The sequence below is a fragment of the Cherax quadricarinatus genome, chromosome 75 (assembly GCF_038502225.1).
Source record: "Cherax quadricarinatus isolate ZL_2023a chromosome 75, ASM3850222v1, whole genome shotgun sequence".
Classification (NCBI taxonomy): Eukaryota; Metazoa; Arthropoda; class Malacostraca; order Decapoda; family Parastacidae; genus Cherax; species Cherax quadricarinatus.
Window position 1 is genome coordinate 7,132,750 of NC_091366.1, and position 16,854 is coordinate 7,149,603.

The 16,854-nt window shown below is 46.7% G+C and overlaps 1 protein-coding gene across 2 annotated transcripts in view; it reads right to left on the reverse strand.

Annotated features, from left to right (window-relative positions):
* The window catches only part of Timp (Tissue inhibitor of metalloproteases), a 429,110-nt gene that overhangs the window by 19,172 nt on the left and 393,084 nt on the right, over positions 1–16,854 (reverse strand). For both annotated transcript variants that reach the window (XM_070100997.1, XM_070100998.1), the window contains exon 4: positions 4,578–4,808. In XM_070100997.1, the coding sequence (XP_069957098.1) occupies positions 4,578–4,808 (231 nt within the window). The remainder of the gene's footprint in view (positions 1–4,577; positions 4,809–16,854) is intronic.

The window sequence follows — 16,854 nt, forward strand, 5'->3', positions numbered from 1 at the left end:
CAGATACTAATGCCGGAAAAAAAATCCCCCCCCAGTACCAACAATACCACCAGTCCGATGACATTCTTCTTTGCAAATATACAGGGTCTAAAGCCAGCAACAAACAACAAAATACCTTTCATCTGTGGACTGCTTGCAGAGGCAAAGGCAATGTTCGCGGCTTTCACTGAGACCCACATAAAGGATCACTTGGACAACGAAATATGGATCCCAGGTTACAACCTATACAAATGTGACAGAGTGAACAGGCAAAAGGAAGGGGTTGGCCTGTACATTGCAGAGTCACTTGTTTGCACAGAACTGCTTAATGCCTCAAATGATGTAGTGGAAGTTTTAGCAGTAAAGATCGAGAACCAAAACCTAGTCATTGTGGTAGTCTACAAGCCTCCGGATGCAACATCCCAGCAATTCCAGGAACAGCTGTTAAAAATTGACCACTGTCTGGAAAATCTTCCAGCTCCTGCACCCAACATCTTGCTCCTGGGGGATTTCAACTTAAGGCACCTAAAATGGAGGAATATAGCAAATAATATTGTTGCAGTAATAACACCAGGAGGCAGCTCTGATGAAAACTCACACTCACACGAGCTTTTAAATCTCTGCACAAAATTCAATTTAAACCAGCAAATAATAGAGCCTACTAGACTGGAGAATACACTAGACCTCATCTTCACTAACAATGATGATCTGATAAGAAATGTCACCATATCAAAAACAATATACTCAGATCACAACATAATTGAGGTTCAGACATGTACGCACGGAGCCCCAGACCAACATAATGAGATTAGTCACGAGAGAGCATTCACCAAATTCAACTTCAATAACAAAAACATAAAGTGGGACCAAGTAAACCAAGTCCTAACCGATATAAGCTGGGAAGATATACTAAGCAACACAGACCCCAACTTATGCCTAGAAGAGATTAACTTGGTGGCACTCGATGTATGCACAAGGCTTATTCCTCTAAGAGAAAGGAGGAGTAGATGTAAAAGAGAAAGAGACAGGCGCTCCCTTTACAGGCGACGGAAAAGAATAACAGAGCGGCTAAAAGAGGTCAATATATCTGAAATGCGTAGGGAGACACTGGTCAGAGAAATAGCAAGCATCGAACTTAAGCTAAAGGAATCTTATAGGAGTCAGGAATCGCGGGAAGAACTAAAAGCCATAAATGAAATCGAAAGAAACCCAAAGTATTTCTTCTTCTATGCCAAATCAAAGTCGAGAACAACGTCCAGTATTGGGCTCCTACTTAAACAAGATGGGTCCTACACAGATGACAGCAAGGAAATGAGTGAGCTACTCAAGTCCCAATATGACTCAGTTTTTAGCAAGCCGCTAACCAGACTGAGAGGCGAAGATCAAAATGAATTTTTTATGGGAGAGCCACAGAATTTGGTTAACACAAGCCTATCCGATGTTATCCTGATGCCAAATGACTTCGAACAGGCAATAAATGACATGCCCATGCACTCTGCCCCAGGGCCAGACTCTTGGAACTCCGTGTTCATCAAGAACTGCAAGAAGCCCCTATCACGACCTTTACCATCCTATGGAGAGGGAGCATGGACACGGGGGTCGTCCCACAGTTACTAAAAACAACAGACATAGCCCCACTCCACAAAGGGGGCAGTAAAGCAACAGCAAAGAACTACAGACCGATAGCACTAACATCCCATATCATAAAAATCTTTGAAAGGGTCCTAAGAAGCAAGATCACCACCCATCTAGAAACCCATCAGTTACACAACCCAGGGCAACATGGGTTTAGAACAGGTCGCTCCTGTCTGTCTCAACTATTGGATCACTACGACAAGGTCCTAGATGCACTAGAAGACAAAAAGAATGCAGATGTAATATATACAGACTTTGCAAAAGCCTTGACAAGTGTGACCTTGGCGTAATAGCCCACAAAATGCGTGCTAAAGGAATAACAGGAAAAGTCGGTTGTTGGATCTATAATTTCCTCACTACCAGAACACAGAGAGCAGTAGTCAACAGAGTAAAGTCCGAGGCAGCTACGGTGAAAAGCTCTGTTCCACAAGGCAGAGTACTCGCTCCCATCTTGTTCCTCATCCTCATATCTGACATAGACAAGGATGTCAGCAACAGCACCGTGTCCTCCTTTGCAGATGACACCCGAATCTGCATGACAGTGTCTTCCATTGCAGACACTGCAAGGCTCCAGGCGGACATCAACCAAATCTTTCAGTGGGCTGCAGAAAACAATATGAAGTTCAACGATGAGAAATTTCAATTACTCAGATATGGTGAACACGAGGAAATTAAATCTTCATCAGAGTACAAAACAAATTCTGGCCACAAAATAGAGCGAAACACCAACGTCAAAGACCTGGGAGTGATCATGTCGGAGGATCACCTTCAAGGACCATAACATTGTATCAATCGCATCTGCTAGAAAAATGACAGGATGGATAATGAGAACCTTCAAAACTAGGGAGGCCAAGCCCATGATGACACTCTTCAGGTCACTTGTTCTATCTAGGCTGGAATATTGCTGCACACTAACAGCACCTTTCAAGGCAGGTGAAACTGCTGACCTAGAAAATGCACAGAGAACCTTCACGGCGCGCATAACGGAGATAAAACACCTCAATTACTGGGAGCGCTTGAGGTTCCTAAACCTGTATTCCCTGGAACGCAGGCGGGAGAGATACATGATTATATACACCTGAAAAATCCTAGTGGGACTAGTACCGAACTTGCACACGAAAATCACTCACTACGAAAGCAAAAGACTTGGCAGACGATGCAACATCCCCCCAATGAAAAGCAGGGGTGTCACTAGCACGTTAAGAGACCATTTATTTATTTATTTATTTATTTATTTATTTAGAAATTTAAGCATACATACAGAGGTACAAAAAAAAAAATACAGGTAAGAGCAGCATGCCAAAGCCACTTATATGCATAGCATTACGGGCTGGCTTAAAATTAACTTAAGATTAACTAAGCAATGATGAAATCAGTGATAAGACATTATTGTAAACAGATAACTATAAAGCACAAATGAGTATTACAAAGACAGGTCATATGGTTGCATGCATTGCTGTAGATTCAGTCGAATGGAGTATTCTGTTAGGTAGTGTATTTAAAAAAATAACAAAGTTAGATTGGGTCCTAGGTTTAACATTTGTGTGATATAATTGTGAGTAACATATAGGATATACAATTTATAAGGTTCAGTTATTCAGTATTTATTTGGTTTTGAGTGAGTAAGTTTGAGTGAGAAGAGACTTGAATTTGTAAACAGGTAGTGTTTCTTTTATATTTACAGGTGTCAGGGGCCCGAGACTGTTCAACTGCCTCCCAGCATACATAAGGGGGATTACCAACAGACCCCTGGCAGTCTTCAAGCTGGCACTGGGCAAGCACCTAAAGTCGGTTCCTGACCAGCCGGGCTGTGGCCCGTACGTTGGTTTGCGTGCAGCCAGCAGTAACAGCCTGGTTGATCAGGCTCTGATCCACCAGGAGGCCTGGTCACAGACCGGGCCGCGGGGGCGTTGACCCCCGGAACTCTCTCCAGGTAAACTCCAGGTAAAAACTCCAGGGTAGAAACATTGGGCGTGTTTCTTTCCACCTGTTGTCTATGTTTCCCATCAGTAAAATGGGTATCTGGGTGTTAGTCGACTGGTGTTTACCTGGAGGTTATTCCGGGGATCAATGCCCCCGCGGCCCGGTCCATGACCAGGCCTCCCGGTGGCTCAGGGTCTGATTAACCAGGCTGTTACTGCTGGCTGCACGCAGTCCAACGTACGAGCCACAGCCCGGCTGATCCGGCACTGACTTTAGGTATCTGTCCAGCTCTCTCTTGAAGGCAGCCAGGGGTTTATTGGTAATTCCCCTAATGCTTGATGGGAGGCTGTTGAACAGTCTTGGGCCCCAGACACTTATGATGTTTTCTCTTAGTGTACCAATGGCGCCCCTACTTTTAATTGGGGGTATTTTGCATCGCCTGCCCAGTCTTTTACTTTCGTAGGGAGTGATTTGTGTGTGTAGATTCAGGTGAGGGTCGCATCCTGGGACACTGGCCTAATTTGCGGGAAATGCTCAGCATAACAAGTGGCTTTCTATATAGTAGTATGTCATTGATGTCAGCTATGGACTGTATATCTATACCATGTACATGTACTTGTAGTAAATAAAGATATTATTATTATTATTAATCATGAAGCTTTATGTACTGTATTTTCAGGCATATAAGGTGTGCCTTTTCTCCCAACAAAAAGTCTTGGAAAATCAGCCTGCACCTTATATGCTCGAGGTCAGGGTCAAGGGTAGGCTTTGGGTTATGCTGTAGTGTAAAGTAAGAATGTAATCAGTCCCTGTATATGATAATGAAACTCCTGTAGTGTGCCTATATGCTGGAAAATATGAAATGTCATACAAAACGACGGTGTTCTTTTGCTGTTTTTTTTTTTTTGTTACCACTTGTCAGCTATGTCATTCATGCATGCCAGTGGCTTTTTTGTATTTAACTGTACTTAATTACATGTAAACTACAGTTTGTATACTACACAAAGAAATAAAACAATTTATTTTTTTGATCATCTTACCGGACAGTCACATCCACTCTGATACAGGAGTCGGAACCCTTTCTTCATCTTGGGTGTGAGGCTCCTGATGGGGGCAGCAAAGTTGCACAGATCGATCCATGGTTTGCCATCATGCACTAATCCTGTGAGTACATGAGAGGTTCGTGTCTTGAGCTCAGCCTCACACATACTGGGGCTGCTGGGAGTGTAGATCAGACCTTTCTGCAAGATCATTTCCACCTTCTCTGAGGCCTGCAATACACATCAATACGTCAGTGTCATATACTCTATGTCAAATCCAAAGAACATACAGAATTTTCTTTTTCCTTGGATCAAACCTGATTACTACTCACAATACACATTTTAAAGGCATTGAATGGCCCTTATGGGTCTAACACCTCCCATGAACATAACAACAATACTAATAATAATAATCTCACATTTGGTGGTTGATGATAGTCTTGTCTAGAACACTCTGGGCTGAACACTTACAGTTGTATGACCCTGGTGGGTTTAGCACTTGCTTTTGATTATAATGATCATTTACATGGCTGAACCTGCTACTTGCATAAACCACTACTCATGTCCCTGTCCATTCTTCTATTTATTCATATACATTGATTCATTCTCTCGTGTATGTAGCATGTACCTTATTGTATTCACCTAATTAAGGTTGCAGGGGTCGAGTCACAACTCCTGGCCCCACCTCTTCACTTCATGCTATTACGTCCACTCTCTCCCAGTTCAACGAGCCATATTATACCTCTTCTTAAAACTATGTATGGATCCTGAGTCCACTACATCATATCATGTACTCATCTAGTTGAGGTTGCAGGGGTCGAGTCCAAGCTCCTGGCCCCGCCTCTTCACTGGTCGCTACTAGGTCACTCTCCCTGAACCGTGAGCTTTATTATACCTCTGCTTAATTAAAGCTATGTATGGATCCTGCCTCCACTACATCGCTTCCCAAACTATTCCACTTCCTGACTACTCTGTGGCTGAAGAAATACTTCCTAACATCCCTGTGATTCAACTGTGTCTTCAACTTCCAACTGTGTCCCCTTGTTGTTGTGTCCCATCTCTGGAACATCCTGTCTTTGTCCACCTTGTCCATTCCTCTCAGTATTTTGTATGTCGTTATCACATTCCCCCTATCTCTCCTGTCCTCCAGTGTCGTCAGGTTGATTTCCCTTAACCTCTCCTCGTAGGACATACCTCTTAGCTCTGGGACTAGTCTTGTTGCAAACCTTTGCACTTTATCTAGTTTCTTTACATGCTTGGCTAGGTGTGGGTTCCAGACTGGTGTGTGTATGTACTCACCTAATTGTGGTTGCAGGGGTCGAGACTCAGCTCCTGGCCCTGCCTCTTCACTGATCGCTACTGGGTCCTCTCTCTCTCTGCTTCCTGAGCTTTGTCATACCTCTTCTTAAAACTATGTATGGTTCCTGCCTCCACTACTTCACTTGCTAGGCTATTCCACTTGCTGACAACTCTATGACTGAAGAAATACTTCCTAACGTCCCTGTGACTCGTCTGAGTCTTTAGCTTCCAGTTGTGACCCCTTGTCCCTGTGTCCCCTCTCTGGAACATCCTATCTCTGTCCACCTTGTCTATTCCCCGCAGTATCTTGTATGTCGTTATCATGTCTCCCCTGACCCTTCTGTCCTCCAGTGTCGTCAGTCCAATTTCCCTTAACCTTTCCTCGCACAACATTCCCTTGAGCTCAGGGACTAGCCTTGTTGCAAACCTTTGTACTTTCTCTAACTTCTTGATGTGCTTGACCAGGTGTGGGTTCCAGACTGGTGCTGCATACTCCAGTATGGGCCTAACATACACAGTGTACAGTGTCTTGAACGATTCCTTATTAAGGTATCGGAACGCTATTCTCAGGTTTGCCAGGCGCCCGTATGCTGCAGCAGTTATTTGGTTGATGTGTGCCTCCGGTGATGTGCTCGGTGTTATGGTCACCCCAAGGTCTTTCTCTCTGAGTGAGGTCTGTAGTCTTTGTCCACCTAGCCTATACTCTGTCTGTGGTCTTCTTTGCCCCTCCCCAATCTTCATGACTTTGCATTTGGCTGGATTGAATTCGAGAAGCCAGTTACTGGACCACATGTCCAGCCTGTCCAGGTCTCTTTGCAGTCCTGCCTCATCCTTGTCCGATTTAATTCTTCTCATCAACTTCACATCATCTGCGAACAGGGACACTTCAGAGTCTATTCCTTCCGTCATGTCGTTCACATATATCAAAAATAGCACTGGTCCTAGAACTGACCCCTGTGGGACCCCGCTCGTAACAGGCACCCACTATGATACCTCTTCATGTACCATGACTCGTTGCTGCCTCCCTGTCAGGTACTCCCTTATCCATTGCAGTGCCCTCCCTTTTACATGCGCCTGATCCTCCAGCTTCTGCACTAATCTCTTGTGGGAACTGTGTCAAAGGCCTTCCTGCAGTCTAGGAAAACGCAATCTACCCACCCCTCTCTCTCGTGTCTTACTTCTGTTACCTTGTCATACAACTCCAGGAGGTTTGTGATACAGGATTTGCCTTCCATGAACCCATGCTGGTTTTCATTGATAATCTTGTTCCTTTCCAGGTGTTCGACCACTCTCCTCCTGATAATCTTCTCCATGACTTTGCACACAATACATGTCAGAGATACAGGTCTGTAGTTTAGTGCCTCATTTCTGTTTCCTTTCTTAAATATGGGGACTACATTAGCTGTCTTCCATTTCTCAGGTAGTTGCCCAGTTTCAAGGGATGTGTTGAAGATTGTGGTTAGAGGCACGCACAGCATCTCTGCTCCTTCTCTAAGGACCCATGGGGAGATGTTGTCCGGTCCCATTGCCTTTGAGGTGTCAAGGTCACTTAAGAGCTTCTTCACCTCCTCCTCAGTTGTTTGTATGTCATCCAACATTTGTTGGTATATTCCCTCTTGATGTTCCCTTCTGTGCTGTCTTCCCACAGCCCTTCCTGTCATTTCTTGTGAGTTCTCCGCCTTCTGTCCTTAATCTGATCACCTGGTCTTTGACTGTTGTCTTCCTCCTGATGTGGCTATACAGCAGTTTCGGGTCAGTCTTGATTCTCGATGCTATGTCATTTTCATACTGTCGCTGGGCCTCCCTCCTTACCTGTGCATACTCATTCCTGGCTCTGCGACTGATCTCCCTATTTTCGTGTGTTCTCTGCCTTCTGTACTTTTTCCATTCTCTATTGCACTTTGTTTTTGCCTCCTTACACTGTCGGGTAAACCAGGAGCTCGTTCCGGTCTTCCCGTTGTTACTGTTGCCCTTGGGAATAAACTTTTCCACTGCCTCCTTGCATTTTGTTGTTACATATTCCATCATTTCATTTACTGGCTTACCTGCCAGTTCTCTGTCCCACTGGACCTCCCGCAGGAAGTTCTTCAACCCTATGTAGTCCCCACTTTTATAGTCAGTCTTTTCCCATTCAACTCCTGTTATTCTCTCCACTCGCAGCTCTACTATGTATTCAAAGCACAGAACCACGTGGTCGCTAGCTCCTAGGGGACTCTCATACTTGATGTCCTCAATGTCTGAGCTGCCCAGGGTGAACACAAGGTCCAATCTTGCTGGTTCATCCTCCCCTCTCACTCTGGTAGTGTCCTTAACATGTTGGTGCATGAGGTTTTCCAGCACCACGTCCAACATCCTGGCTCTCCATGTTTCGGGACCCCCATGTGGCTCCAGGTTTTCCCAGTCGATCTCCCTGTGGTTGAAATCCCCCATAACCAGCAACTTTGCTCTGTTGGAATGAGCTCTTCTTGCCACCTCAGCAAGTGTGTCCACCATTGCTCTGTTGCTCTCTTCATATTCCTCTCTTGGCCTCCTGCAGTTCTGTGGTGGATTATACATCACTACAATGACCACTTTGTGTTCCCCAGACTGAAGTGTACCTGCTATGTAGTCTCTTTCTCCCGTCTCATCTATGCCTTCCATTTTCTCGAATTTCCATCTGTTTTTTACGAGCAGAGCAACCCCACCTCCCCCCCTGCCCCTTCTATCTTTCCTCGTGATCTGGTATCCTGGTGGGAAGATTGCATCTGTTATTGTCTCTGTGAGTTTTGTTTCTGTAACTGCTATGATGTCTGGGGACTTCTCATTGATTCTTTCTTGCCATTCCTCATGTTTATTCGTTAATCCATCTGCATTTGTGTGCCAAACCTTCAACTTCTGTTCTAATACTGTAACTGTGGTGCGGGGGGTGGAAACAGAGGGATCGGTGTGTGATGGTTGGTTTGGATTGTTCAGTTGCCTTGGGGGTGTCGTGGCTGGAGTCCTTCTGCAGGTGTTTCTGGGGGGTGTGCTTGTCCTTCCATTTGATCCTGGGTTATTCTGCTCTCCTTTTTCATTTCCTCCCATTTCTCCTTTCGTTTTTGAACTCTCTCTTTCATCGTCTTCCTTTCGTCCTGTGTTCTGTCTCGATCGAGGTACACACTCCGGAACTCCTGCTTGCCTCTCAGCCGTGCTTTCTCCTGCAGGATCATGGTTTGGGTTGATTCTGCCTTGAAAATTACTTTGAGAGGCCGATTCCTTTTCTTTGTGAACCACCCAATTCTCCGAAAATTTGCCACATGGGTCATGTCCCCCTCGCCTATCACCTTCATGATATCTTCAATCGCTTTTTTCTCCTCCTGCTTTCTTTCATCGTAAGTTTCCCCTTTAGCTTCGTCTAGCCCATAGACAAACATGGATCTCTCCCTTTCCACCTCCCACTGTGACTCCCATTGCATCCTCTGATGTGTTTTAGTTTCTTCCCATGGAGTGTTCCTTCCTTCAGTCCCTTCCCTAGTTATGGCCCCTATGCTTCTTGGTTTGTCCTTCCTGCTCACCTGTTCCTGGCCCCCACAGGTATCTGGTAAGGTCCTTGCACATGTCCTAGTTCCTTCAATGTCTTCCAACCTCTCATTCTGTCCTAGTGTGCTCCCTGCCTTTGTTTTGGCCCCATGTGGGTTTGACAGGACCTCTGCATACAGTTTAGTTTCCATGCTTCCTTCAGACCTGTTGTCTGTGTTTGATGTAGCCATTGCCGATGCTACGTCTGTAATATCTTTGTCTCTGTGCTGTTTCAGATGTTTCAGCTCCTCTTCTAATCTCTCTATCTTGATTTCTGCTGCTGTGGCCTGTTGCTTCCACCTTCTGCATTCTGCTGCTAACTTCTCTTCCATCTTCCTTTCCAGCTCATCTAGTCTCCTTCCCCAGTCTTCCTCCCTTTTTTTGAGCTCTACCTCCCATTCCTCCCTCCCAGATTCATCCTTGGAGCCCCTTGTCCTCATCCTGGTTCTAGGTTCCCCCATTGCTCCACAGAAGGGGGGACGGGTGGTTAGGGGGAGGGGAATAGATGGTTAGGAGAGGGGATGGATGGTTGTGGGGGAGGGGGAGGATGGTTATTGGAGGGGTAGAGATAGTTGGGGGAGGGGGTTAGATGGTTTGAGGGAGAGAGGGGGTGGATGGTTATGGGGGAGGGGGAGGATGGTTATTGAAGGGAGGGAGGTAGTTGGGGGGGTTAGACGGTTTGGGGAGGGGTTAGGTGGTTTGGGGGAGGGGGAGGTGGCTAAAGTGAGGTGGTTAGGGAAGGGGGACGGGTGGTTAGGGGAGGGGGGGTACGTGTTTGTGTCAAGTGGTGGAGGGTGTGTGTGTGTGTGTGTATGTGTATGTGTGTGTATGTGTGTATGTGTGTGTGTGTGTGTGTGTGTGTGTGTGTGTGTGTGTGTGTGTGTACTCACCTATTTGTGGCTGCATGGGTCGAGTCTTAGCTCCTGGCCCCGCCTCTTCACCAGTTGCTACTGGGCCCTCTCTCTCCCCGCTCCATGAGCTTTATCAAACCTTGTCTTAAAACTGTGTATGGTTCCTGCCTCCACTACGTCATTTTCTAGGCTATTCCACTGCCTTACAACTCTATGACTGAAGAAATACTTCCTAATATCTCTCTGACTCATTTGTGTCTTCAACTTCCAATTGTGGCCTCTTGTTTCTGTGTCCCCTCCCTGGAACATCCTGTCTTTGTCCACCTTGTCTATTCCACGCAGTATTTTATATGTCATTATCATGTCTCCCCTGACCCTCCTGTCCTCCAGTGTCGTCAGGCCGATTTCCCTTAATCTTTCTTCATAGGACATTCCCCTTAGCTCTGGAACTAACCTTGTCACAAACCTTTGTACTTTCTCTAGTTTCTTGACGTGCTTTATCAAGTGCGGGTTCCAAACAGGTGCTGCATACTCCAGTATGGGCCTGACATACACGGTGTACAGTGTCTTGAACGATTCCTTACTAAGGTATCGGAATGCTGTTCTCAGGTTTGCCAGGCGCCCATATTCTGCAGCAGTTATCTGATTGATGTGTGCTTCCGGAGACATGTTCGGTGTTATACTCACCCCAAGATCTTTCTCCTTGAGTGAGGTTTGCAGTCTTTGGCCACCTAGCCTATACTCTGTCTGTGGTCTTCTGTGCCCTTCCCCTATCTTCATGACTTTGCATTTGGCAGGATTAAATTCGAGAAGCCATTTGCTGGACCAGGTGTCCAGTCTGTCCAGGTCTCTTTGAAGTCCTGCCTGGTCCTCATCAGATTTAATTCTCCTCATTAACTTCACATCATCTGCAAACAGGGACACTTCTGAGTCTAACCCTTCCATCATGTCGTTCACATATACCAAAAATAGCACTGGTCCTAGGACCGACCCCTGTGGGACCCCGCTCGTCACAGGTGCCCACTGTGATACATCATTACGTACCATGACTCGTTGTTGCCTCCCTGTCAGGTATTCTCTGATCCATTGCAGTGCCCTTCCTGTTATATGCGCCTGATGCTCTAGCTTCTGCACTAATCTCTTGTGAGGAACTGTGTCAAAGGCCTTCTTGCAGTCCAAGAAGATGCAATCAACCCACCCCTCTCTCTCGTGTCTTACTTCTGTTATTTTATCATAAAACTCCAGAAGGTTTGTGACACAGGATTTGCCTTCCATGAATCCGTGCTGGTTGGCATTTATACTCTTGTTCCGTTCCAGGTGCTCCACCACTCTCCTCCTTATAATCTTCTCCATAATTTTGCATACTATACATGTCAATGACACAGGTCTAAAGTTTAGTGCCTCTTTTCTGTCTCCTTTTTTAAAAATGGGAACTACATTTGCCATCTTCCATACCTCAGGTAGTTGCCCAGTTTCCAGGGACGTGTTGAAGATTGTGGTAAGTGGCACGCACAACATATCTGCTCCCTCTCTAAGGACCCATGGGGAGATGTCCGGTCCCATTGCCTTTGAGGTATTGATGTCCCTTAGCAGTTTCTTCACCTCCTCCTCATCTGTATGTATGTCATCCAACACTTGTTGGTGTATTCCTTGCTGGTGTCCCCATCTGGTCTGTCCCCCAAGAGTCCTTCCTGTCTCTACTGTAAATACTTCCTTAAATCTCGTGTTGAGCTCCTCACATACCTCTTGATCGTTTCTTGTGAGTTCTCCACCTTCTTTCCTCAGCCTTATCACCTGGTCCTTGACTGTTGTCTTCCTCCTAATGTGGCTATACAGCAGTTTCGGGTCAGATTTGACTTTCGATGCTATGTCGTTTTCATACTGTCGCTGGGCCTCCCTCCTTATCTGTGCATACTCGTTTCTGGCTCTTCTACTAATCTCCTTGTTTTCCTGGGTCCTATGCCTCCTGTACCTTTTCCATTCTCTGTTGTACTTAGTTTTTGCCTCCCTACACCTTCGGGTAAACCAAGGACTCGTTTTGGTCTTCCTATTATTTCTGTTTCCCTTGGGAACAAAACTTTCCTCTGCCTCCTTGCACTTTGTTGCCACATATTCCATCATCTCGTTTACTGATTTTCCTACCATTTCTCGGTCCCACTGAACCTCCTGCAGGAAGTTTCTCATACCTGTGTAGTCCCCCCTTTTATAGTTTGGCCTGTCCCCTTCAGTTCCTGTTACCTTCTCCACTTGTAACTCTACTATATAATCAAAACTCAGAACCACGTGATCGCTAGCTCCAAGGGGCCTCTCGTAAGTGATGTCCTCAATGTCTGAACTGCTCAGGGTGAACACAAGATCCAGTCTTGCTGGCTCATCCTCCCCTCTCTCTCTGGTTGTGTCCCTGACATGTTGATGCATGAGGTTTTCAAGTACCACATCCATCATCTTGGCTCTCCATGTTTCGGGACCCCCATGTGGCTCCAGGTTTTCCCAGTCGATCTCCCTGTGGTTGAAATCGCCCATTACCAGTAACTTTGTTCTGCTCGAGTGAGCTCTTCTTGCCACCTCAGCCAGTGTGTCCACCATCACCCTGTTGTTTTCTTCGTACTCCTCTCTTGGCCTCCTGCAGTTCTGTGGTGGGTTATACATCACTCCAATGACTACTTTATGTTCTCCGGACTGAATTGTACCTACAATGTAGTCTCTTTCTCCAATCATGTCCATGCCTTCCATTTCCTCAAATCCCCATCGGTGTTTTATGAGCAGTGCAACCCCTCCTCCCCCTCTACTCCTTCTACCTTTCCTCAGGATCTGATATCCTGTTGGGAAGATTGTATCTGTTATTGTCTCAGCGAGTTTTGTTTCTGTGACTGCTATGATGTCTGGGGATTTTTCACTGATTCTTTCGTTCCACTCCTCATGTTTATTCGTTATTCCATCCGCGTTTGTGTACCAAACTTTCAGTTTCTTTTCTATCACTGTGGTCATGCAAGAATATTGGGGTTGGGGGAGTGAGAGCCTTGGTGGGGGCCTATATGGGGCTGTGGTGTAGGTGGGGTTTGTGATGATGGGGGTGGGGTCAGAATGCCCATAAGGGACAGCTGTTGGGGTGAGGTTTGTGATATGGGGGTTGGTGGCAGAGGGAACAGTGAGTGGGTTGTAGTATAGGTTGCTCAGTTGCGTTGGGAATGTCCCGGTTGGAGTCTTTTGGTGGGAGATTCTGTGGGGTGTGTTTGCCCTTCCTCCTGTGTCTGGGTCCTGCTCATTTTCGTCATTGCCTCTCGTTCCTCCTTGCATCTCTGTACCCTCTCTTTCAGTGTAGTCCTTTCTTCTTGTGTTCTGTCGTGGTCGAGGTATACTCTCTGGTACCCCTCTTTGTCCCTCAGTCTTGCTTTCTCTTGCAAAATCCTGGTTCGAACTGATTCTTCCTTGAAAGTTACTCTGACAGGCCGTATCCTTCCACTCGCAAACCACCCAATTCTCTGAAAATTTGTCACCTGGGCCATATCTCCCTCACCTATTGTTTTCATGATGCCTTCAATCATTTTTTTCTCCTGTTTTATTTCTTCAAAGTTGTTCCCCTTGGCTTCTTGGAGCCCGTACACAAAAACTGACTTCGCCCTTTCCTCCTCCCACTGAGTCTCCATCTGCTTCCTCTGAGGCATTTTCCTTCCACTGACATGTTCTTGCCTTCAGTCCCTGTCATATCTGAAACTTCTATTCTCAGTGAACTGTCTTTCCTGACCAGCTGTCCCTTGCTACTGCAGTTGGCTGTTAGAATCTCTGCATATAGCATACCTTCATTGTCTTCGGACCTGTCATTTGATCTTAGTGTGCTCCTCGTCTTTTCCCTGGCCCCACGTGGGTCTGATAGGGCCTTCGTGTATGGCATGTCTCCGTTGTTGCTTACCGTCCCCTTGTCTGTGCCTGACATTGAATTTCCTGATGTCACATCTGAATTGTCATTTGTCTCTCTAATCTGTTTCAGGCTTTGCAGTTTCTCTTCTAAGCACTGTATCCTAGCTTCTGCTGCTAAGACCTGTACTTCCCACTTCCTGCACTCTTCAGCTATCCGCTCCTCCATTTTCTTACCAAGCTCTACTATCTTCCTTCCCCACTCTTCCTCCCTTTTTTGGAGCTCTAACTCCCAGTCTTTCCTCCCTGGTTCGTCTACCAGATCTCTGGTTTTCTGTCCTCTAGGGCCACCCATTTTTTTTTTTTTACCACAGACAGAAGGCTAGAGGAGGGAGAGGGTGCGAGGGGGAGAGAGAAAGGGTAGAAAGAGGGAGAGAGAGGAGAGAGAAAGGGTAGAAAGAGGGAGAGAGAGGATAGAGTATGGGGGTGAGGGATAAGACCAAGGGGGAGAGAGAGAGAAATGTGAGGGGGGAGAGAAAGGGTAGAGAGAGGGAGAAAGAGAGGGAGAGGGAGAGAGAGAGGGAGAAAGGAGGGCGAGGGAGAAGGCTATGAGAGAGAGAAATGGAGAGATGGAGAGAGAAGCCTATAGAGAGAGAGGAGGGTGAGAGATAGGGTTATGGGGGAGAGAGAGAGAGAGAGAGAGAGAGAGAGAGAGAGAGAGAGTAGGGGGAAGGGGAGGGAAAAAGGCTATGAGAGAGAGAAACGCGAGGGAGGGAAAGATAGGAAGGAGGAGGGAGTGAAGGCAAGAGCGGGGAGGGGAAAGGTCTGTGGGGGAGGGAAAGGTCTGTGGGGGAGGGAAAGGTGTGTGGGGGGGTGAGGGGACGCAGTCAAATTCCAAGGATCAGCTGTACTCACCTAGTTGTACTCACCTAGTTGAGGTTGCGAGGGTCGAGTCCGAGCTCCTGGCCCCGCCTCTTCACTGATCGCTACTAGGTCACTCTCCCTGAGCCGTGAGCTTTATCATACCTCTGCTTAAAGCTATGTATGGATCCTGCCTCCACTACATCGCTTCCCAAACTATTCCACTTACTGACTACTCTGTGGCTGAAGAAATACTTCCTAACATCCCTGTGATTCATCTGTGTCTTCAGCTTCCAACTGTGTCCCCTTGTTACTGTGTCCAATCTCTGGAACATCCTGTCTTTGTCCACCTTGTCAATTCCTCTCAGTATTTTGTATGTCGTTATCATGTCCCCCCTATCTCTCCTGTCCTCCAGTGTCGTCAGGTTGATTTCCCTTAACCTCTCCTCGTAGGACATACCTCTTAGCTCTGGGACTAGTCTTGTTGCAAACCTTTGCACTTTCTCTAGTTTCTTCACGTGCTTGGCTAGGTGTGGGTTCCAAACTGGTGCCGCATACTCCAATATGGGCCTAACATACACGGTGTACAGGGTCCTGAATGATTCCTTATTAAGATGTCGGAATGCTGTTCTGAGGTTTGCTAGGCGCCCATATGCTGCAGCAGTTATTTGGTTGATGTGCGCTTCAGGAGATGTGCCTGGTGTTATACTCACCCCAAGATCTTTTTCCTTGAGTGAGGTTTGTAGTCTCTGACCCCCTAGACTGTGTGTGTGTGTGTGTGTGTACTCACCTAGTTGTACTCACCTAGTTGAGGTTGCGGGGGTCGAGTCCGAGCTCCTGGCCCCGCCTCTTCACTGATCGCTACTAGGTCACTCTCCCTGAGCCGTGAGCTTTATCATACCTCTGCTTAAAGCTATGTATGGATCCTGCCTCCACTACATCGCTTCCCAAACTATTCCACTTACTGACTACTCTGTGGCTGAAGAAATACTTCCTAACATCCCTGTGATTCATCTGTGTCTTCAGCTTCCAACTGTGTCCCCTTGTTACTGTGTCCAATCTCTGGAACATCCTGTCTTTGTCCACCTTGTCAATTCCTCTCAGTATTTTGTATGTCGTTATCATGTCCCCCCTATCTCTCCTGTCCTCCAGTGTCGTCAGGTTGATTTCCCTTAACCTCTCCTCGTAGGACATACCTCTTAGCTCTGGGACTAGTCTTGTTGCAAACCTTTGCACTTTCTCTAGTTTCTTCACGTGCTTGGCTAGGTGTGGGTTCCAAACTGGTGCCGCATACTCCAATATGGGCCTAACGTACACGGTGTACAGGGTCCTGAATGATTCCTTATTAAGATGTCGGAATGCTGTTCTGAGGTTTGCTAGGCGCCCATATGCTGCAGCAGTTATTTGGTTGATGTGCGCTTCAGATGTGCCTGGTGTTATACTCACCCCAAGATCTTTTTCCTTGAGTGAGGTTTGTAGTCTCTGACCCCCTAGACTGTACTCCGTCTGCGGCCTTCTTTGCCCTTCCCCAATCTTCATGACTTTGCACTTGGTGGGATTGAACTCCAGGAGCCAATTGCTGGACCAGGTCTGCAGCCTGTCCAGATCCCTTTGTAGTTCTGCCTGGTCTTCGATCGAGTGAATTCTTCTCATCAACTTCACGTCATCTGCAAACAGGGACACCTCAGAGTCTATTCCTTCCGTCATGTCGTTCACAAATACCAGAAACAGCACTGGTCCTAGGACTGACCCCTGCGGGACCCCGCTGGTCACAGGTGCCCACTCTGACACCTCGCCACGTACCATGACTCGCTGCTGTCTTCCTGACAAGTATTCCCTGATCCATTGTAGTGCCTTCCCTGTTATCCCTGCTT